General features: G+C 36.5%; 1 protein-coding gene across 1 annotated transcript in view; it reads right to left on the bottom strand.

Moving 5' to 3' along the window:
- Nucleotides 1-11,515: 11,515 nt before the first annotated feature.
- The window catches only part of NUS1 (NUS1 dehydrodolichyl diphosphate synthase subunit), a 28,303-nt gene continuing 15,789 nt past the window's right edge, over nt 11,516-24,029 (bottom strand). The window contains exons 3-5 of the mRNA XM_081251571.1: nt 22,978-23,127; nt 18,811-18,910; nt 11,516-14,339 (exon numbers count right to left, since the gene is read on the bottom strand). Of these exons, the coding sequence (XP_081107697.1) occupies nt 14,249-14,339; nt 18,811-18,910; nt 22,978-23,127 (341 nt within the window). The 3' untranslated portion in view covers nt 11,516-14,248. The remainder of the gene's footprint in view (nt 14,340-18,810; nt 18,911-22,977; nt 23,128-24,029) is intronic.

The following is a 24,029-nucleotide window of genomic DNA, read 5'->3' as shown; positions in this document are numbered from 1 at the left end:
ATCTAGTCAGAAAATCAATAAGGTAACAGTGGACTTGAACAATAATATAAACCAAATAGGTCTAACATACACACACAGAACATTCTATCCAACGGCAACAGAAGACAAATTTTTTTCAAGTCTGCATGAAACATTCTCCAGAGAGATCATATGTTAGGCCACAAAACAAGTCTGAAAAATTTAAGATTGAAATCATAACAAGTATCTTTTCTGACTACAGTTCAAATGGAAGTTGACCTAAATATAAAAGCTAAAACCATAGAATATCTACTAAAAAACATAGGAAAATACCTTTTGTGACCTTGGACCATTAAAATATTTTTAGATAAGACAAAAAGGACTAACCATAAAATTTTAAAAATTGATAACTTGAATTTAATCACAAGTAAACATTTTTGCTCATCAAAAGATATCATTAAGAAAATGAATAGACAAGCCATAGACTGAGGATAAAAATAATCTTAACACATTGATCTGACAAAGTACTGGTATCAGAATATATAAAGAATTATACAAGTGGGAAAACGTCTTAAAGCCACTTGACAGGAGAAGGTGTATGAATGGCCAATGAGCGCATGAAAATGTGTCCAACATCTTTAGTCATAAGAGAAATGCAAAATAAAACTATGAGACACCATTTCACATCCATTAGGATGCTAAAAAGACTGGCAACACCAAACATTAGTGATGATAGGAAGTGACTAAAACTCTCTTCATTACTACCACTTTTTATTTATTTATTTATTTATTTATTTAATTTGTGGCCACATTGGGTCTTCATTGCTGCACGGGCTTTCTCTAGTTGCAGCGAGTGGGGGCTACTCTTTGCTGCAGTGTGTGGGCTTCTCATTGCGGTGGCTTCTCTTGTTGCAGAGCACGGGCTCTAGGTGCACGGGCTTCAGTAGTTGTGGCTCGCGGGCTCTAGAGCACAGGGTCAGTAGTTGTGGCACACGGGCTTAGTTGCTCCATGGCATGTGGGATCTTCCCAGACCAGGGCTTGAACCCATGTCCCCTGCATTGGCAGGTGGATTCTTAACCACTGTGCCACCAGCGAATTCCCTACTGCCACTTTAGAGAACCGTTTGGCAATTTATTACAACTTAAATATACATTTACTCTTTGATTCAGCAAGTATGTATGGGGGGAGGGAAAGAGAGGGTGAGAGAGAGAGAGATACAAGAGTGTTTATAGCATCCTTATTCATAGTAGCCCAAAACTGGAAATAACCAAAGTGTCAATCAATCAACAGGAGCATGGATAAACAAAATGTGGTATATCCATCCAATGGAAAACTACTCATTGTTTAATAAAGGGAACTACTGATATACTCAACTAAACGGAAGAATTTCAAAAACATCATGGTAAGTAAATAAATCTAGACGCAACAGGTTGTATAATCTATACAATTTACATGAAATTTAAGAACCAGCAAAACGAGTCTATGGTAACAGATATCATAACAATAGCTGCTCCTGGAGGTGAGAGAGAACTGACTGGAAAGGGGCATGAGAACACTTTCTCTGGTGATAGAAATGATTTATGTCGTTTTGGGTAGGTGTATAAAATTGTCAAAGCTCAGTAAAACAACACTTAAGATCTATGCATTTTATTTATGTTAATTATACCTTAAATTGTATTACATAAGTTATACCTTAAGAATGCTGGTTTAAAAAAAATCAACCAATAGGATGTACCTATTCTTTTTCTCAGAAAATTATTCTCATTCTGTTCTGATCTGATCTTTATTTTGACGATAAGGCACAATTCATTGCTTTCTAAATTCTGCATTAACCTCTGATGAAAATTATTACAAATCTGACCTAACACAAAGAAATACTAATAGCATGATAAATATGGGATGTGAGGTCCTTATTTTTGCATCTATGCATAGGTAGTTGAAATAAGGATCTGACGTGATGCAAGGAGAAGGGAGAAAAATCTTTCATCAAACGTCCAGCATGTGCATGCACATAATGGCTGGACACAAACATGGCTGGAATGCTGCCTTTACACCATGTGCTCCACTCTTTCTTTGGTGACTCCCAAAGTAGTCCTTCTGTAATCTCCTCCCCCTGAATCTGAGCTGGCCCAGTGACCTGCTTTAACCAATACAATAAGGAAGAAGCCCTGGCAGCTTTTGCTTTTGCACTCTTGGGAGCCCTGAGCTGCCATGTCAGAGGTCTGGCTACTCTACTGGAAACACCATATACAGAGGCAATTTGAAGACACCACGTGGAGAGGGAGAAGAAGTGAGGAACCTAGCCAACAGGAAAGACAGGCACTAAACATATAACCCCAGCAGAGTCATTCAGGCCCTCACCATTGGAGACTTCCACTTGGAGGCATGAGATGTGCCACGATAAAGAGGTAAAATATCACTGGGACAAAGTATGGTACAAGAAGAGAACAGCCTAAAAAGTTAGTTATTTCTGCCAGCTTGATCATGAAATGTAAGCCATACTAACTTCTTTAAAAGTTATTTTTACTCTCTACCTCTATATCAAGATTCTCCATATGGTTTTCAGCTAAACTATGAAGTTGAGATTGCCTTAAGTAATCCCAAATAATTTTCTAGATGAGGAAGGTGCTCCTTAAAAAAATTATATTTATGTTATACAATTATACAATTTTATATATACATATATATCAAATTAAACTATAGATTCATTTGTGCAATTCTGCAGCTGGCTTCAATCTACATCTGCTACGCCAACTGCACCATCTGTATGTGGTGCTGTTTTGAGAGCCACACTTAAGTCACAAATAAAGGATGCATTAAGTCTTGCAGTGACTGGATTGTCTGGACTTCACTGTACTTGACTTACTAGTGATGGTTGAAGTTGTTTAGAGGGTAACAAAACTATCAGATGCCCCCTCTTTTTTCTTTTGCCAATGTCTCCATTTCCTTATCTAGAAATTTTAATGGTACCTGACTCATAATATTTTAATGAGGATTAAATAAGATAACGTATAAAATGCATAAAACAATGATTGGCATGAAGCAATCAATAATAAATTTTATAATTTTTTCTGTACGTGCTATATAATTAATTAATTAACAAAAAAACTTATCAGTTTTACCTTAAAGTATCGAGCAGAATTCTAATTATCCTGGGGATAATAAGGATGCTAAAACACTAGCTAACTTGTCACAAAGACCTCCTTAGGTGTTTTGATTACTTTATACAATTTGGTATGTCTTGAAAAGATAATCAATCAACAGTAGTATTTTAAGGCTGTCCAAGGCTCACTTTCACTCTCGAGTCAGAAATCCTACTGGATTAAAGAAGCCTGAATTCTTAAGAAAATAGTAAGATAGTAAGATAGATACTAAGACATTAACAAGAGCCAATACATCTGTTAGAAACCTTCAAACTAAAAGTAGCAGAAACTGACACCAGTTCTCTTAAGTAAAAAGGGAAATTACTGGAAGGATATTGGGAATTCACATTATTGGTGGGATGCTGGGGGGGCGCCAGACTTTGAGTAGGAGCCAACACCAAGACAGCGTTGAAGTGAGGAAACAGGGCGCTTTTAGCAGAAACAGCTGCCCCTGCTGCTATGAATCCTGCCTAACTGTCCCTATGTATATGGCAGTCACTGAAGATTCAGGGTCCTGAGTTGGAATGTTTAATTAACTAAGCCCTGGTCATATGACCAAGTCCTGGCTCCAAGAAGAAGAGGAGAGGGACAAATTAACCATTAACTATCATTGGAGGTAGCACCCTGTGTTCCACTGAGACTCATGGTGGATTATCCCAGAAAGGAGGGAAAGTTTGGAAGGTAGACAGCCGTAGAAATGCTGACAGTCCACTACACCTTTGAATTGTCAAACATAGCAACATGAGACTGGTTGCTTATAACCAGTTGTTCAAAAATTTGGGTTTTACCAGGTGGTTGTCAGCTCAATGATCTTTGAGGGCAAAACATACATTACTTAGCCAAATTCACACCCTTCAGCCTTAAATGCACTCTGCCTTTTAAGCAGTTAGCCTTAAAAACTTTGTCTTTCTGGCACAATAGTTTGAGTCAATTCAGAGATTATATAGACAAATAGCAACAGCCAGGCTATCTCCTACAATAGCCATTTTCATACGGCTTTAGTAACTTTTCCATCTATATTAGTTTTCTGTGGCTGTTGTGACATATTATAGACTTGGTGACTTAAAACAACAGAAATTTTTTTCTCTCGCAGTTCTGGAGGACTGAAGTCTGAATCAAGGTGTCCGCAGGGCCACATTCCCTCTGAAGAATCTAGGGGAGAATGCATGCCTTGCCTCTTCCAGGCTCTGGTGGTTCTAGGCATTCTGTGGCTTGGGAAAGCATCACTCCAATCTCTGCCTCCATGATCACACTGCTTCCTTGATCCGCATGTCCTTTCTTCTGTGTCTGTGTTATCTCCCTTTTCCTCACTCTTTTAAAGCTACTTTGACGGCATTTAGGGCCCACCCAGATAATCTAGGGCAATCCCCTCTTCCCAAAATTCTTGATTTGATTACATCTGCAAAACCCTCTTTCCAAATTTTAAGGTAATGTTTATAAATTCCAGGGTTTAGGACTTGCTATCTTTGGGTGGCCATTATTCAACTTAGAACACCATCATAAGCTGTCGCTAAATAGTATTGTTTAAATTTCCATTTTACTCAACATTTTATATGAATACCAAAGACAAAAGTGCCCAGTAAAATAAGAATGACACATTTGGCTTAAGGGGAAATTGGGTTCAAGGAAATGATGAACAGTAGTGTTTTAAATTCTGCTTGAAAACAGAATGGCTAGATCATGTTGAGCCGCACAGTGTTGATGGTCTCTAGATCACAGATGTGGTTCCAGTAGACACATTCAAACACAGATTAAAGTTGCCTAGGGACAGTCATTTGTTGTACCTAGTATTCACCAAGTGCCCACTATGAGCAGATTACTATTATGGGGTGGGAGAGACAGTACAACAAAAAAAGAACAAAAGAAAATGTCAATGAAAATACCAAGTGCATTTGATTTTTTAAACTGTTGCCAAAAAAAAAATTAATACACAGAAACCTCAATTGAATAGAGTTGGGCAACCAGAAGGGGGAGCTCTCACGCTCTGAAACGATAGCAGAGCCAACAGGAAGAAGGAAGACTCCTTTCCTGACAAGGACTCAGCCAATGAAAAGCCACGGACTCTGTTTACTACAGCCCTACCAACTTCCTTTTCCTCTCTGTAAAAGCATCCTCCTTCCTTTGCTGTGGCGGGGACTTGAACAAAGCTTGCTGTGGGTGCAGACCCAGAATTGCAATTCTCTGCTGATCCCAAATAAACCTACCTTTCCTGGAGAAATATCTGTGAGTCTATTTATTTCAGGTCAACACTGTCAATCAAAGAAAAATAAAGTCACGTAGAATATTCTGAAATAAAAAACATTATACAAAAATTCTATGTAAGTAAAACAAAATATATACCATACACATAAAATATAAAACCCTGGCTTTTTAATATAAAAGTTTACTCTATGTAGGTGTTCATTTATAAAAATAATACACATTACTGAAAACTTAGGAAGCATGAATTTGTCTTAGCCGGACTGTCTCCACAGCAATGCATAGACTCACCAAGTGAGTTATACCAATAAATATAAATAGGCTTAACATAACCATTTATCTTTTCCCACGTAGTTTAATAAAGCAAAATCCAAGCTTATGCTGTATTCAAGAGACACCTCTAAAACAAGGCTAAAAATAGAGAAATAGGCAAAATAGACTAGGCAATTGCAAACAAAAGTAAAGCAGGGCTGTGAGCATAATATCTAACAAGATGAATTCAGGCCCCAAAGCACTGAACAAAGACAAAGAAGGACACTTTGTAACATTAAGTTCACAATTCATAATGAAAATATAGCAGTTTTGAATATCTCTATACCAAATAACATAGTGGCCACCTTCATAAAGCAGAAACATGAGAAGATGCAGGGACAAATTGACACACATATTAATAATATATCATTATTAGTCCAAGACAAAATAAAAATAAATACACTAAGTATATAAAAGTCCTAAATAACATACTCAGTAAGGTAGAGACTTATATATATTCATATATATCAAAATCTGTACCCTGATATTAAAGAATCTATCTTCTTTTCAAGAAACATGAAACAGTTGAGGAAACTGACTATTATGTCAAAAAGAATACCTCAAAAAGTTGTATAAAGTAGGAAAATACAAACAATATTTCTTTGATCACAATATGGTAAAATTAGAAGCCAATAAACAAGTTTTTAAAGCCAAAAATGTCATTTTAACAGGAAAAATTTAAAAACCACTTATTAAACACACAACTTAGGTAAGAGCAAAAAGACAAGCCAAAATCGCCAAATTTCTTTAAAAATTATAATAAAAAAAGGATGTATAGGATACAACTAAATCAGTGATTGGTGGGAAATTTAGAGCTTATATATATACTTATACTAAGAAAAATAAAGAATAAATATACTGCATTAAATATGCACTTCAAAAGCTATAAAAATAGCAACAGAGAAAACTGAAAGAGGAAATGCAATAATACAGATAAGGCACAAATAATGGTTTAGAAACAAAATGAAATAATAGAACTAACAAATTAAAAAGCTGGTTCTTAAAAATTAATCAACAAAATAAATGAGGCCACTAGATAACTAATCAAAAAAAGAAAAAGAAAACACAAATACACAACATAGAAATGAAAAGGGAAAAATAACTTAGAAACAAAGGCTATGTTAAAAAAAAAAAGAAAACACTGAAAGATTACTTAGTACATGTCTTTACAAATAAATTTGAAAACTGGAATAGGTATCCTAGGAAAATATATTTTACCAAATTTGGCCTCTACTGAGATAGAAAATATAAACTGAAATTAAAAACTTATCAAAGAACTAACCCCAAAACAAGCACCAGGTCTACGTGGTTTCAGAGGGGAATTCTATCAAATCTTCAAAGATCAAATAATCCCAACCCTATTAAACTGTTCTAAAAGAAGAGAAACTTCCAATGTATTCTTGTAAAATATAACATTGATTCCAAAACCTGAATTACATTGCAAAGGAAACAAAACTTCAGACATAGCTCACTTATGAACATCAATGCAAAATTATAATTAAAATATCAGCAAATAGAATCCAAAAGCTCAGTTTTTAAAAAAGAACAATACATCTCCGTGTGGTTTATTCCAGGAATACAATGAAGATTTAATATTAGGAAACCATTAGCATAATTTACCATATTAGAAGATCTAAGAAGTAAAATCATACAATCATCTCCATATATCCTAAAAAGTCTTGAACAAAATTTAGCATCAATTCTTGATTTAATATTTAATCAAGGATTTAAATAGGAAATGATGAATACTTTCTTATCACAATTTATATGTATAAATATACACATATGCTTAGCTTCCAAATCAGCATCTGATAAGAGGGGAAACAGTACGGGCATTCTCACTGAAGTCAAGTTTAAGGCTTGGTTACCCATTATCTCCATCACTTATTACATTGGAGGTATTAGTAAACATAATTAGAAAAGAAAAAACAGTTAAAAACATAAGAATTGCAAAGGAAGTGGTAAAATTATCTCTATTTGCTGATGATAGAATACCTAGAAAATCTAAGAAAAACAAAAGTAAAGCTAATATAAACAATATGAGAATTCAGTGAGGTAGTGGAATATAAAATCAACATACAAAAATCAATACAAAAGAAAAAGAAACCAAGATTAAATATTTGAGTGTAAACTTAGAAATTTGCAACACTTACATGAATAAAATTTTAAAACCCTCTTGAAAGACTGAAAATTTCAAGAGTAAACTTGAACAAATGGCATGATATCCTTTGTTCTTGGTCAATTCAACATCATAAAAATGTCAGTTCTCTCCAAGTTAATATATAAATTTAACCTGAAACAAATAAAAATAACAAACAGAAGTTTGGATTAAAATGAGGTCTACCTAAGGTAATTGATTGATGTCTTCTAAATCTCTTTCCATTTATAGCCCCTCTTGTCTCTCTCCCTCGCCCTCCTCCTCCCACTGGGACCCTCCCCCCTCCCCCCCTCCCCCCCATGTGGTCTCTCCAGCAAGACATACCTCATTATGTGATGGCTCAGTGCTCCAAGAACAAGGAGGAAGAAGCAAGATCTTTAAGATGCAGCCTTGCAAGCTGAGTGGCACTTCTGACACATACTATTAATCACAGTCAGTCACAGGGCCAGCCCAGATTCAAGGAACAGGGAAATAGACTCTATCGCATTATGAAAAACTGGCAAAGTAACACAGTAAAAAAGCATGTGAAAAAAAAAAAAGCATGTGGAATGGGAACTATTGTTACACCATCTTTGCAAACACAATCTACCATAAAATGCAAATTAAAACTACAAAAAACACTTCTCATCCATCAAATTGCAAAAACCTAAAAGTTGATGGCGGCAGACTCTATAAAGAAATAGGCAATCTCATACACTGCAAGTGGAAGTATAATAGAATATGGTATAGGACCTACAAAGGGGAATTTGGCAATGATTACCCTTGGACACAGCAATCACAATCCTACTTCTACCTGCATGAATAGAATATGTACACATGCTGGTTGTGTTAACTTCACTTTTCTTTCCCTGGGCGCAGACGAGTAAGCAGTAAGGAAGCTATGTTTTTCTTTCTTTTAAAATAATTAAAAGCATCATCAACTGATGCTGAGCATCGTGGCTGGTCTTATATTCCATCTGATAAGCTGAGGATCTCAGAGTATAACTGATAAGTCTGATTTTGCAAACATGATATTCTGCATATCTACATACAGATGAACTTCAGCTTCCGAGTAATTCATAAATTAATACGTAATGAAATCATTTGCCTGGATATTTCTTATGCATTCCTAGTAATCTCCTGAAGACTCTATATTGTTGTACCTCACACTCCAAAATTAATGACAGACTTACCAGGACTATTTTCACATATACATATATCCCATGTACACCTGAACATAAGCAGGTTTATACCTCTATAATTATCCCTCAGAAAAGTCCTCTTTGAGGTCCAGGCCAAGCAAAATCTCTTTACAAGAAGCACTCTCAATTACTTATTTGAATTGCCGGTAATATTTGGGAAAATCACATTAGACTGAAGCCACTTCTATCAATGTCACTTTCAGAGGGCTAAAAAAGGAAGAGGTAAAGAAATATAACAATGATTTAGTTATTATTCTTGGAGATATATCTCAAAAATAAGCACGGGACATACATACAACAAGCATTTTAAAGATAATTTTAAGAACAATATAAATGGTTATATAATGTGGAAATCAATTACCTACAGGATGCATACAAGAAATTGCTAACTTGATATCTGTTTATACAATGAGTAATTTGAAGCATGAGATTTCTTATAACACCATACCTGTGTAAAACATTACTATCTTTCAAAAAACATTACTCTCTCTCAAATAAATTCAGGCAACAAGCTGACAAGCTTTGGAAAATTGGTAGGTATCTCAAAATGCCAAAGATAAATGTAAAAATAATAAATAGAACTCATGAGTGGAAAAAATGTAATATATCATTTCATATAATTAAAATATGCATATATAACATTTCACCTCTAAACTATGGTCTATAGTCAAATCTAAACAAACTTTTTTTTTTTTTTTACAATTACCATATAGCATATTTTAGGCAACATCCTCATCACCTCTCTTCAAATAAACTACACTAGACCAAAGATTCTGAGCCTCAGCACCACTGACTGACAGTTAAGGCCGGATAATTGTTTTGAAGGCTGTCGGATGAACTGCAGCACTTTTAGCAGCATCCTTGGCCTCTCCTCCCCCAGTTGTGACAAATAAAAATGTCTCCAGACATTAGCAAATGTCCACTGTCAGGCATAATCACTCCAGTTGAGTACAACTACACTGGATAAATGCTGCCAAACATCTCCAGTTAAGTACCTTCCACATTTTTATGTTCCATTTTCTAATTATCTAAAACCTAATTAAAATATAGGTTCCTCTCTGGGGAAAACAGTTGGTTACTATTACCATTACCCATCTACTTCACTAAATTTTGTACAAATAAGAAATTTAGTTGTTATGTACATCTACTACTGGGGAATAAAATGGCAAAATACACTTATCAAAATAAAGGAATAGTTCACAGAACCAAATGCATAAAAGATTTAGCAGTTGAAATCAATCATCAGAAAGGAAATATTAAATACTTTGTGCAAGTAGAACGATGCTGTTAGCACTCACCTAATTCTGATTTTATCATTTTGATCAGGCTTTCCTTCCCTGAGACAGATTTTTTTTCTTGTCCTTATAAAAGCAAGTTAAATTATTAATGCTAATGAAGGAAAGTGTAAACATGGTCAATAGCAGAGAATCCAAATAGTCTGGGAGGACATATAGTTTTTATTATTTTTGCAATCATCTGGATATGAATCCAGATGCTAAAATTATAGTACCTGAATCTCTAGAAGATGGAGGTAAGGGAGATGAGTATTAAATTACTTGAAGAATTTGGGCCAAGGTTAAATACTCATTAAGGACAACTGAATGTGGACTATAATTTTTTCCAAACATTTTCATGTGATGTAATTGTTTATATCCAGATATAATAACCAGATACAAAATAGAATGCAAGACTCAATTTATGGTTTGTAGTTTAAAAAGAATCTCTTTATTAAACCTGTTACAGTAGGATCCACGTTTTAAAATATAAATACAAAAAAGTTCTAGGATTGTCACCAAAAATGTAATCAATGAGTGATGGTATTAGAAGTTATTTTCCTTTACATCTGCTTCTCTGAATTCTCTAATCTTTTTTTTTTTTAGAATGAATGTGTATTTTTTATTCAAGTCGCAAGCAAATTTTTTGCACTTCCCTTTTTGACTAATTTTATCACAGTTTATGTCGTATCGACTAGGATTCTTGGACAACTGCTGGCCGTATTCTTGTTTCCTGGGTTTTATTTCGAACTACCTTGAACTTTTCCTACACTAACTTTTGTTAAAGGCATTTCCTATTAACTAAAGTTAAAAGGTGACCTTTGAGAAACAATTTCAGATAAAAATTATGCATAAAAAGCCAGCTATCTTATCATTAGATCCTCGAGTTAGAAAGTGAATACTCTATGCAACGTAAGACAAACCATAGCTCTTACCCTTCTATTTCCTGGTTTAACGAGAACGTCAAATTCCTTTTTAAAAGAGTACACATATACATTTTCAACTTGGCATTCCGTATTCAGTAAAAAACTGTTCAGATTTTAATTACTGTGGAATTTTTACAATTTTACCAATGGCGAAGCTGAATTTTACCTCACTGTTACCTAGCAAAAAGCAAGTAACATTTTACGGTTCCAAATGTTTAATCTGGTAAAAATGAGAATATACTTCAATCAACAACTTACCATCCAAAAATATAGTATTGCTATCTTGTCATATGAGTTTCTCATTACATTTTTGCAGTCCCTACATGTTTAGAATGTAGCATTCACATAATACTATAGTCCATGAAAAGTGTATATTCTTTTATTGTTTTTGTTCATACATGTCGTTTCAACTTTCAATAGTAAAATTCAATAAATTTGATTCCTTAATCATAAAAACTTGCTTTACACATTATTTACATGTTGCCAAAGTCTACAGCCATACAAAACATCACAAGGATTTGACTCTATGCATGGTACCATCACACAGGAGGGAACTAATCAAGTAACATACATTCAAAGATTAAATTGTAGATGTGTACAGTGTATTTGGCACTGTTCATTAACATTATAACACATTCTTCTCTTAAGACAGGCATTATTAAGCCTTAGTCACAATCTACCAGAATTTGCTATTCACATCAAAACCAGCTTTCAAACTTTCTAACAGTAATCAGTGTTAAGAAACAAAACACAACCAGAATTGGGAATGGAATTCAAACCCTCCAACCTCTTGCTAGGCTCCAAGCTGCCATCCATAAGGTAGGTTTAATTTGATAATTTTTCCATTGTGGGCAGTGTCAAGAAGAAACAATTTAAAGACAATATTCTTCAAAACACATCAAGACAAACAACACGTTTCTTTAAAGTTTTTATCAGTTCTTCCTGGGAGTGCAAAGGGACCACCGATAATGCATAGTAGATGATTTGGGCAGGAATTACAGAATGACTGATGTCATTCAAATTGTGGAGACTGTACTAAAGTTAAACTCATGGGAAGGATCTGGAATGCCTATATCTGAAATCAGAATCCTCAGCAACTTGTTTTAAGGGTCTCTTCCTACTTAAGACTATAACAGACTCAGGTCACAGGTTACAGATTTACTGTAATGTGTAACACTACACTGCTGTGAAATATAAGGAGAAATAAAAATACAAAGACTCAACTATTAAACCTTTAGTGGCTTTGGCTATAACCCAGTGGATAATTTATTTGACTAACTTCATTTTAACAAATATTAAATCCCTTCACTTCAATCGGGCCCATTAAATTTAATTCATTAAAACCCTATATATTCCAGAATGTTTAAAAGAAACACATGTTTATAAAAGGCATAAATTCAGTCTTCAACTAAGGCCAAAAAGCCTCAATAGAACATGCATGACAGTACAGGGGAACAGAAATAAAAAATTCTCTGGTAAAGTTTAGAGATATGCTATAGCATCACACAAAACTTTTAGCAATAAATTAAGACTTAAAAAAAAAGTCTCACAATGTACAAAAGAACTACAATGTGCAAAGTAATGTCACTGAACCAAATTTAGTTTATAATCATTTTATTTCAAGTGTTTTTAAAATCATAAATGGGGTTTTGGAATCCAAAGTCAAAACATTTATTCTTCGTAGCCTCAGAATTTGGCAAGCAATTCCAGACCTTGCTTCCCAAATCCAGTCTTCTTTGCTATTTTTCAGACTCTGAGACCTAGTTTTTAAACTACTCCATTCTAAACATACAATTTTGGATAATGATTGTGCACTTGTTAATAAGATTCTTCTGAAAACAGCCCATCAAATATAAAGAATAATGGTTTCTGACCGAGTGTCAGCAGTGAGGGAAGAAAAACTAAACACCTATCAAAAAATCATTTCTTCATTTAAAAGGTAACAGAACCAGTGCTGTTCTCTGCCATGAAAGAGAACATGCAAAATTAAATTACTTTTGTAGACTTTGGTAATGTTTTATTACCTACACAGGCCTCAATCTTACTTAAAGATCATATTTTTATGCAAAGTCACCGTAAGGATTTATTAAGTAAAAATCCTGGGTACTAACATGGTCCTAAATGCGCTATTCCAAAGAGGAACAGGTTACTTTTGAGGAAAAGAGCTGCCTTGGTAATTTCCCTCAAATGCTTATTTAAATAAACACAGTTAATGGAAATTTTTTAAACCAGCTTCGGGTACTATCTAGCCCACTGCCCACCAAACAGAAAAGGAGATCAAAACGGTCTTTCCTTATTCAGGAAAGTTTCACCTTTACTTTTAAGATTACAACCTTTTCACCTTTTATGACTGCCTCATACAATATTTAAAATTTTTTTAATTCTGCATTTCAATGTTGTAAGAGTTCTTTTTCAAGTGATCTTCACAACCCAGAACACAGATAACAGAGCGACATTTTCAAGTCACACTGTTTGACAATAACGAAGAGATGAAAATGGACGGATGTCTGAAAATAGGTATTCCCTCTGCTCCAAAGGTGAGCAAACTTTTAACATGTGAACAACACAGAACTCCATTCCTCTGGAGATCCCTCAAACTCAGAATGCTTCCGTTTAATACGTCAATATACTATTCTTAAAAATTAAAGTTTGGTCACTTGCAAAGACTGAACAAAAGTTATTACCCCCCCCCAAAACAACAACAAAACAGCTTTAATCACCCCTTTCTCTCCCCACAAAAAAGGGAAGTAGTTGGGGCTGAAGCCTGTAAATCTGAAATTTCAGCTCCTAAAACATCGCTGCTATTTGCTCAAAGGTGCAAGTCCACGTATTTCCTTCTCCAATACTTCCCCCATTTATAAGTTTACTTCCACACACGCATGCACACGCACACGCGCGTGCACACACACACTCACACACTCACACTCACTCACATGTACTCTTACTCTCAAGTAAGACACTTTTTTGTGTTTGTTGATAAATTATGAGGATTATGAACTAGGTGTGTACAGGGTTTCATAGGTGCTTTGTAAACATCAGAGTCACTTGAGTCCTTTTCTCCAAAAGCCTGAAATCAAATTACACAACCAGGGATCACTACTTTCCCAGACGCTGTTCACAGGCTGCATATTGACAAAGGGCAGAGAAAAAGTCCTCATAACTGATGTTCAGGTGGGAAGGCAAAGAGCTGAAAAAAAAAAATAAAAGGAGAAAAAAAGCAATTAGATGATATGCTGTAATTTGGAGGGGGAACCAGACGGGTAATGACCAAAAAGATTAAGGACAGAAGAAAGTAAATTATAAGCCTAGAGTACGTCAAACTATTTCTACTAAATGACTGTTAAACTCACTGTGAAACAGTTCAAATAAAAAATAATTCCTCCTTCCACAAGAAGAGAAAAGCAACTTGTAGTGAGATGGAGATTCAGAACGTTTTTTTATTTCCAAGTTTCTAATTTTTATTTTTGAGGCTCCCTAACAATCTTGCACCACCAGGCATCTAAGACATAAATGTCATCTGATAGATCTCATCTCCCTCCTTTGAAAAAACTTGTGTCTAAACCATGAATTTCTATACTACTCTTAAAGAACACAAGGCAAGATTCCGCTGATGAAATTTATTTAAATTTATTAAAACTGGTAGGTGAGGGCTTCCCTGGTGGCGCAGTGGTTGAGAGTCCGCCTGCCGTTGCAGGGGACACGGGTTCGTGCCCAGGTCCGGGAAGATCCCACATGCCGTGGAGTGGCTAGGCCCGTGAGCCGTGGCCGCTGAGACTGCGCGTCCAGAGCCTGTGCTCTGCAACGGGAGAGGCCACAACAGTGAGAGGCCCATGTACCGCAAAAAAACAAACAAACAAACAAAAACACAACTGGTAGGTGAGTCTACAAAAGACTAAAGCAAGCACGAAAGTGGCAAAGTACCATAAACGTTGCACTGGACTTCAGCCTTTCTGAAGGCAATCTACTTAGGATGATAAGACTTACCCTTTGCTCACACAGATCTATGGACCATTTGAACAAAAAATTTATACATTACATTTCTTTTTTTTTTTTTTTGAGATTTTAAAGGGATTTTTTTAAAGTATTTTAATTTTATTGGAGTATAGTTTATTTACAGTGTTGTGTTAGTTTCAGGTATATAGCAACGTGATTCAGTTAAACATATACATACAGTCATTCTTTTTTTTTTTTTTTTTTTTTTTTGCAGTACGTGGGCCTCTCACTGTTGTGGCCTTTCCCGTTGTGGAGCACAGGCTCCGGACGCGCAGGCTCAGCCGCCAGGGCTCACGGGCTCAGCCGCTCCGCGGCATGTGGGATCTTCCTGGACCGGGGCATGAACCTGCATCCCCTGCATCAGCAGGCGGACTCTCAAGCACTGCGCCACCAGGGAAGCCCAGTCATTCTTTTTTAGATTCTTTTCTCATATAGGTTATCACAGAATATCAGGTAGAGTCCCCTGTGCTATATATACAGTAGGTCCTTGTTGGTTTACATTATATTTCTAATTCTAAGGATAAAGTGAAAATTACTAACAGACATAATTTACAATGAATTCATTGGAATGTCAGACCATTTTCAATTCTGACACTTTTATACTTTGGAATATTCTTTTATCCTCCAAGATGAAGGCTCAGTGTAGGGCTAGAGAGATTCAGAATCTATTAAAGCATAAGTCCAGATTAATGCAAAACTGGAGAGCTAATAAAGGATCTCACTCAAATTTACTTCAAGAACTCAGCTTTGTCAGAGTAAAGCCAGTGTTACTTGAACAGTTTACAAAAGTCAGGCTGAATGCTGGCAGAGCAACACAACATCCCCGCATGATGATTACTGAAGCCATGTGGTGAGCAACCAATAAATGAACAATATTTATCTCCATCATTTTCGATTGCTCAAGGGGGCAACTACAATGTGAAGACAAGCTCTTTTAAGACAAAGTGAATATACAGTTAGAGGGTTTCCCCTTAAGTATTTTAAAGACTTAAAATAATTTTCAATAGTTAACATTAAAAAAAAATCTCTAATTTATACAGTTTTACTTTGATGTTTTGGACATTTCAAAGAGTATCAGAGCCAAAATCCAGTCAAATTACAAGACTCACATTAAGAATTCTACAGTAACATGAACATAAGAAAAGGACTAAACAAACCTACCATAATGAATTCCTGCCTGACCCTGTGGTTCTCTTCAGCTATGTTTTCATTATCCTTCCTTTTCTTCCCTCGCCAGGTTTATTGAGATATAACTGACATATAATCTTTATCCTTCCTCTTACTGCTAAGAATTCTGAAATAAGCCTCCAGTTTCCCTCCATTTCCTTATCTCTCAATAATCTCTGCTATCAATCTTTTACCTTATTCACTCTACTGAAATGATATTCTCAAGGACAAATGTAACGACTTGCTTTTTGCTAAAAGCTTGCTGCCAATGTCTTCTTCAAACTACCCACTTTCCTAGGTTGTCTTCACTTTACCCCCTTTATCAACAGCCTCATCTCCTATCACTCCTCAAGAAGCACTTAGTGTCACTACCCCTCAGTGACTCAGAAGCAGTCTTGTTATTTCCTGGTCTGTCCCGTCAGGGCTCCAGTCTTCTTCTCTACATTGTGATTAAGACACCTTTCCTGTCATCACGGTGCTTACAGTCTGGTGGACAGAAGACAAATATAGAGCAAACCTCTAAATAACATTATACAGCTATAACAGACATATGTACAAAGATCTGTGGGAAAGCCTGTTAGGTGCCAGGATCTGATGCCCATGATCAGATTTAAATCCTCAACTCTGAATTAAAATGCCCATTTTACAAATATAGAGAAGTTTCAATAGCTTTCCAAAGTCAGGTTACCAAGCTGCATAGCCAAGATTCAAACCAAGATCTACGTTCTGAGATATACTCCTCCTACCAAACCACTCCCAACCTCACAAAATATCACTGCTACCTTTCTTAGAGCCCACCTGAAAGGCACCTGAAATGACTTGGAAAACCCCTTGGGGTGGGGGGAGGAAGAGATAAGAGAAACACATATCACCATAAAGAAACCCAGAGTTTGGAGATTTGGGTTCTAATTCCACTTTATTACAAGCCTGAGTAATGTCTCTTCCCCATTTTCCTGGCCTATGAAATGAGAAGGCAGTACCGGATGACCTACAGCCCTTTCTGACTCTAACATGCTATGTGTTCTTTTCGTTGCCCTCCTGCCCCCAGCTTGAAGCATTTCATACAGGACCCCTTGGTACTGTTCTCTTCTATGAACACATTAGGGAAGTCCTCTATTCTCACAGGTTCAACTACTTCTACTTCCTAGGTACTGACAACTCCCAAAGATCCATCCTTAGCCTTGACATCTCATCCAAGCATCAATTCGACATCTTCATCTGCCCTCTTAGGTATTTCCATCTAAACAGACTCTGGCCTCAAAATCTTCTTATTCCTGAATTCAACATCTTCCCTTCAAAATCAATGGTGCCTTGACTTTCCCAGTTGTCTCAATAACACAATTCACCCAGTCACTTAGGCTTAAGAACTTAGGAATCATTTCATTTCTACTCTAGTTTTTACTGCAATTATTGAGAGTAAAGTGCTACGCCTGCAAGTATACTTGGTAATTAGTTCTCATGAGAAAGAAACTTTGTAGTATATTCCTCCTAAGACCCAGAATTTAAATATATTCTAAGGCTCCTAAGTCTCTCCTTTATTTTAAATCAGGGGTCTGCAATTACAGCCCAGGAGCCTGCCACCTGTTTTTTTGTAAACAAGGTTTTATTAGAACACAGTCACACACATTTGTTGACATACTGTCCATGCTTGTTTAGCTATACTACCAAGTGTTTAGTGGCAACAGAGAAGAGCAGTTCCAAGAGACTATATAGCCCCCAAGGCCTAAAATATTTACCCTCTGGCCCTTTATACAAAAAGTTTGCCAAATAAGCAGTTACATTCTCATCAACGTATTCTCCCATAAATTACAGGCATGGCCTCGTCACTTGTCTTTTTACCTCAGCCTTGCCCAAACCCAATCTACTCTAGTACATAGTTGCCCAACAAATCTTCCAGAAGCACCATTCCCACATTACCCACAGGCTCATCAACTTCCTACTGCCTCTCTCAACAGTTATACACATTCCTTATGCTGATATTTAAAGCATTCCCAATGTCAACACCCCCAAAGAACTTGATTTCACCTTATACTGCTTTCTAACACTAACTCTCTGTGCTGGTGTGGCCAGTTCCCTATTTCTTTCAAACGTGATGTTCACGCCCTGCCCCTCCCCCCCAGCTTTTCTTTTTTTTTTTCCTTGCTCACCCCCTACACTTCCCACCTTTTCTTTAATTACAAAAATTCTACCCATTTTATATACCCTGGATCAACTCACATCTTTTCTGTGGAATCAACAACTCTGGCCCACAGCTTTCTCTCTCACTCCTGATCTCCTACGATGATTAGTTTCAATACCAAACATTTGCACAACCACATGCTCTCTTGTGTCTGAGCCATTGATACAGGTTTTTATTTGACCACTGATACGGTCAAATACCTGAGGGAAAGGATCCAGTATTATAATTCTTTGGGAATTCCCACCACATCTAGCACGGTGCTGGGTTCAAGAAACTCTTGCTGGATCGAACCAAAGTCAGTACACTTTTAATTACTTACACAATCTCAGTCAACCTGATGTGCCAGGGAAGAAAGCCTAGTGTGCTGTCCACAGGACCAAACTTCAATACTAAATCAGGATCAGGGAAACCATTTGAACCTTGGAAAGATAAAAAGACACATGAACTTAATACACATTGCTTACCAAAAAACGACCAATGGCAAAATCTGTTCATCAAATTGGTTTCTTATGCTTTATGTATCTGTTCTCTTCAGAAGCTTTATTTGTATGTTTCCATACCCCTATTCCACGGCCCAACATATACTTTTATATCTATGTTATTTCCAAATGTGGAAGTTTTCTCTAAAGGCCATTTAACTGGATTGATTACCTGATAAGGAGAGGTAACACAACTCCCACCCTAAACCCTACAAGTAGCCCCCAAATCCCATCTATCTTTCAAGACTCAACTTAAGTGTTCTCTTCACATCCTGGGACCCTCACTGCTTTAAGGACTTAATATTTATTCTGGCCACAGAACTAAATAACTTCAGAGATGAAAAGAAACTTAAAAAGTTATCTACTCTCCTTCCTTCCCCATGCTCTGATTTTACAGAGCAAGACCAACTCCAGAAAGACCAACTTCTAGCTATATAGTACAAATGTTCTCAGTATTCTCCAGAGCCCAAGCTCCCTAGGAGGGGGAAAGGAGACTGTACACCTGCCTCAACCAAGTTCTGGCCATTTTTTGCTTCACAGACTGGTTTCCATATAAGATCTGGCTTGAGAGAAAAATGGGATAGAAATATTTCAACTGCTTAAAAATAAAGTAAAATAAATCTTAAAATAAAGAATCACTGGTATAACAGAAAAGATGCTTTAATCCAAGAGACCCAGGTTTTAACAGCTTCTAATAACCTCAGTTCAGCCACTAACTTTCTGGTCACACAGTCTCTCCAGGGCTTAGTTCCTCATTTGTTAAATAAGGAGACTGGATTAGACAGGTCCCTTGAGCAGTAATAAAGAATTATTTCCATAACAAAGTCTCTTTAAAAGTCTATGTTGGGCTTCCCTGGTGGCGCAGTGGTTGAGAGTCCGCCTGCCGATTCAGGGGATGCGGGTTCGTGCCCCGGTCTGGGAAGATCCCACATGCCGCAGAGCGGCTGGGCCTGTGAGCCATGGCCGCTGAGCCTGCGCGTCCAGAGCCTGTGCTCCGCAACGGGAGAGGCCACAACAGTGAGAGGCCCACGTACCACAAAAAAAAAAAAAAAGTCTATGTTGGCAGAGTGAATAGACTAAGTAGAACACATACTCTTCTTCCTGCTAAAAAAGCAAATCCTCTTTAGTACACACACAACGAAAAGGCAAGAAGGGACTTCTGGCTAATAGTGGTGTTAAGAGGGTGACGAATCCTCTCCAAAGATAACATGTATTAAACTGGACAAAACCAACCACTTAAGAGCACTGGATATTAACCAGAGCAGATGACTATTCTTTAAAAAAACAAAACACCAGCTAGAGCTTCAGGTAAGAACTGTAGGTCTTTTGGTCTTCCTGCCTGGGAATGCTCCCAACCCCCATGTCTCTATCTCCATCAACTGAAGGAAACAGTAGTTTTACCAGCAGGGGACTGACAGCAAAAGCTAGCAGATTTGCTGCTTGTAGCCAAAATATATGGACTCAATTTGGAGGTTGTGGGCAGGAGGGAGGGAGCAATGGTGAAAACCTATGGACTCAAAAGGAAACAAATGAGGAAAACCCACAGCTTTGTTACCCCGAGGTTGTAGCCCCCCATTAGGGCAAGCAGAACAATGGACAGAAATTTAACAAGGAGATGCTGGAAACACTGGTTCATTTAAGCTCTCCATATATCCAGGCTGACTAGGAAAATACCACATGCAAGGGAAGAAGGAGGGCAGGCAGGACAGGGTGGCAAGAAAGTCCAGTGAAAGGTAACAGCCAAGGAGACCTAAGAACTGACTTGAATGTACCCTCCAACATCACACAAAGATCTTGGAAGCCTTACAAATTTAAGGTGTTTGAGCACAACCAGTGTGCAAACCACTGTCTGACACATTAAACTATGCAGACACAGAATGCCAGACTAAAGAATAAAATTAAAAATAGAAAAACTGAGCAGAGACAGTAGTCATCTGTATTTATAGACAATATGATCCTGTATTTAGAAAATTCTAAGACTCTACAAAAACTAGAACTACTAAGTGAATTTCAGCAAAGCAGGATACAAAATCAGTATTAAAAAAACCAACCTGTATTTCCATATATTATCAACAAACAATCTGAAAATAAAGTTAAGAAAAAATCTCATTAACAGTAGCATCAAAAAGAATAAAAGCCTTAGGAATAAACTGAAAAAGGTAGAACTCTATACCCTGAAATTATAAAACATTGTTATGAGGAAAATTAGGACCCAAATAAATGGAGAGATATACTATGTTCATGGATCGGAAGATGAACATAGTGAAGACTGTGAAGATGGCAATTCTCCCCAAATTGAGCTACAGATTCAACTCAATCCCTATTAAAACAGTTTGTTTTTTTTAATTGACAAACTCGTCTTAAAATGTATATGAAGATGTAAAGGACCCTGAATAGCTAAAACTTTGAAAAAGAAAATCAAAGTTGAAAGATTTACACTACTTGAATTTCAAAGTTTATTACGGTAGGCTATAGTAATCAAGACACTGCAGCATTTTAAGGACAGACAAAGAGACCAATGGAATAGAATAGAAAGTCCAGGAAAAAACTCAGAGATTCATGAAAAACTGATTTTCAATAAAGGAGCCACAGTAATTAAAGGAGGAAAACACAGTCTTTTCAACAAGTGGTAGTGGATAAATAACTGGTATCCCTTACCTCACATCATTCGCAAAAATTAAGTTAAAATGGATTAGACTTAATATAATAGCTAAAGCTATAAAAATTCTAGAAGAAAACAAAGCAGTTGCTTCATATTGGCAATAAGAGTGGAGATTAATTGCAGCCACAAGGGAACTTTTGGGGGCGACAATACTGAGGGTTTGCTTCTGTCAGATTAATGAGTTAACTTAAGGATTATGTATATTTTTGTTTATCATGGGTCTAAAACCCCTGCAGTCAATACATGGTCTCCAAAGGCTATCTGAAGGACTACCTTTGGTCCCTGCATCACTTTTAGGACATCCTCAAAACTACTCTCTGGTTGGGGCCTTATAGGATCCAGGAAACAGTCAACACCCCAGTAATCTCTGCCTCGAGAACTCCTACAATGGTTTACATGAAGCCTATTCATTCAGCCTGAATAGTTAGGCAATGACAGAGCAGAGAATAGGAAAGTAGGGTAAGAAGTGAATAGTCAATGAAAGTAGGGAGTTAGTGAGACCAAGAGGCCAGAGAGGGACTGTGCTCTGTAATGGACATGTCAAAGCAGAAGAAACAAAGAACTAAGAGTTAAATAAATGACTGAGAATTAGAAAGTGGATGATTAAAAAGTATTCACCTATGTGAATGAATGAAAAATATGTCTGAAATTGTATGGCTATAGAAGCTATTAACAGACATGAATTTGTTAGAAATATTGCCTTTCTTCAAAAGGATCAAGGATAATGTTAATAAGCAAAAAAGACCATAAAGTTAAGGCAAAAAGTTCCTAGGGAACTTTAGAAAGAATAAGCAAACTAAAGGCTTTTATAAACAATTGAAGAAAAACAGATAAAATATAATGTTACACTTGGTATAACGTGACAAATATAGTGGTAAAGTTGGTATAACATAAGAGAAGGAATACTAAAAAAGGAGTCACGGATGATAGCGGTATAATATTCTTGGGATTGTTTCCTAAATAGCTATTAAGTTCAAACTTAATATTCAAGAGAGTTCAAACTAAAAAGAATGAGGAACACTGTATGTCAATTATATCTCAATAAAACTGGAAAAAAATAAATCAAAATAAATTTTAGAAGAGGGAGGCAGAAGCAGAAGACCTATTTTTAAGAATATTCATCACTTCCCCCCAAATCCTTTTAGATGGATCCTCTCCTTTACCAATAATTCCTCATGCAAGTGAGGGGAATACAAATTTCATTATCTCAAAACTATTTTCACATGTGTGTCTCTAGACTTCAGAAACATAACAAGTATAATGACAACAACAATAAAATGGAACTTAGTCTCCTTCATACTGTACCCTTGTGGGACAAAACTAAGAACAACCATATATGACTTACTAAGTAAACTGTCTAACATTTCTACATCCAAATCTGTGCATTTCTTTTGCTGCTGGGCTACTAACTGGCAGAAGTCTTGAGCAGCTCTCACAATATCTGCTTTTCCATCTTCTGGGGACAGCACCTTCACTGCCGATTGGCAATTTAAAACTGGAGAAAAAAAACAAGATATTTTAAAAAATACCCTCTCTTCCAGATATATTTCAAAATAATTTAAGGACTATGTACATTTTCATTTATCATGGGTCTACAACCTATGATATTAAGAAATATTAAGCTCAGACTGAAATAAAACTACAGTTCTTATAGTAAACAAGAATCTTTTAAGCCCTTCAATTTCAATATCAAAACATACCTGGCTACTCTCCTCTGAAGAACCAATATATAACATTTGTGTATATATTTACATACAGCCTTCTTTTCAAAGTGCTCAGAATGACCTTGTATCTGTGAATAAACCCTCTAGAAAACAGAAATTTTAATTATAGGGTAACTTACAATTTCCTACTCAAAATGCCATCTACAATTATAGTACAGTCAGCAATAACACAGATAGAAGACAAAAATGAAGACTATAGGAAAAAAATGTGCTTCAATAGAATATGAATTGTCTATAGCACACACATCCACCTTATCAAATTCTGATTCTGTGGAGCTGTTTTACAATTGATAGGATTCTAGGTAACCGATAGCAATGCCCAATTCTTTTTTAAATTTTTTAAATTAATTAATTAATTTATTTTTGGCTGTGTTGGGTCTTCGTTGCTGTGTGTGGGCTTTCTCTAGTTGCGGCAAGCAGGGGCTACTCTTCATTGCACTAGGCGGGCTTCTCATTGCAGTGGCTTCTCTTGTTGTGGAGCACAGGCTCTAGCTGCAGGGGCTTCAGTAGTTGTAGCGCACGGGCTTAGCTACTCCGCAGCACGTGCGATCTTCCCGGACCAGGGCTCGAACCCGTGTCCCCCTGCACTGGCAGGCAGATTCTTAGCCACTGCACCACCAGTGAAGTCCCAATGTCCAATTCTTGTTTATGCAATTCTCTGCCTGGTAGAGGT

The sequence above is a fragment of the Mesoplodon bidens genome (genome assembly GCF_964165515.1).
Source record: "Mesoplodon bidens genome assembly, chromosome: 12".
Taxonomy (NCBI): domain Eukaryota; kingdom Metazoa; phylum Chordata; class Mammalia; order Artiodactyla; family Ziphiidae; genus Mesoplodon; species Mesoplodon bidens.
This window is presented reverse-complemented; position numbering and strand designations above follow the sequence as displayed.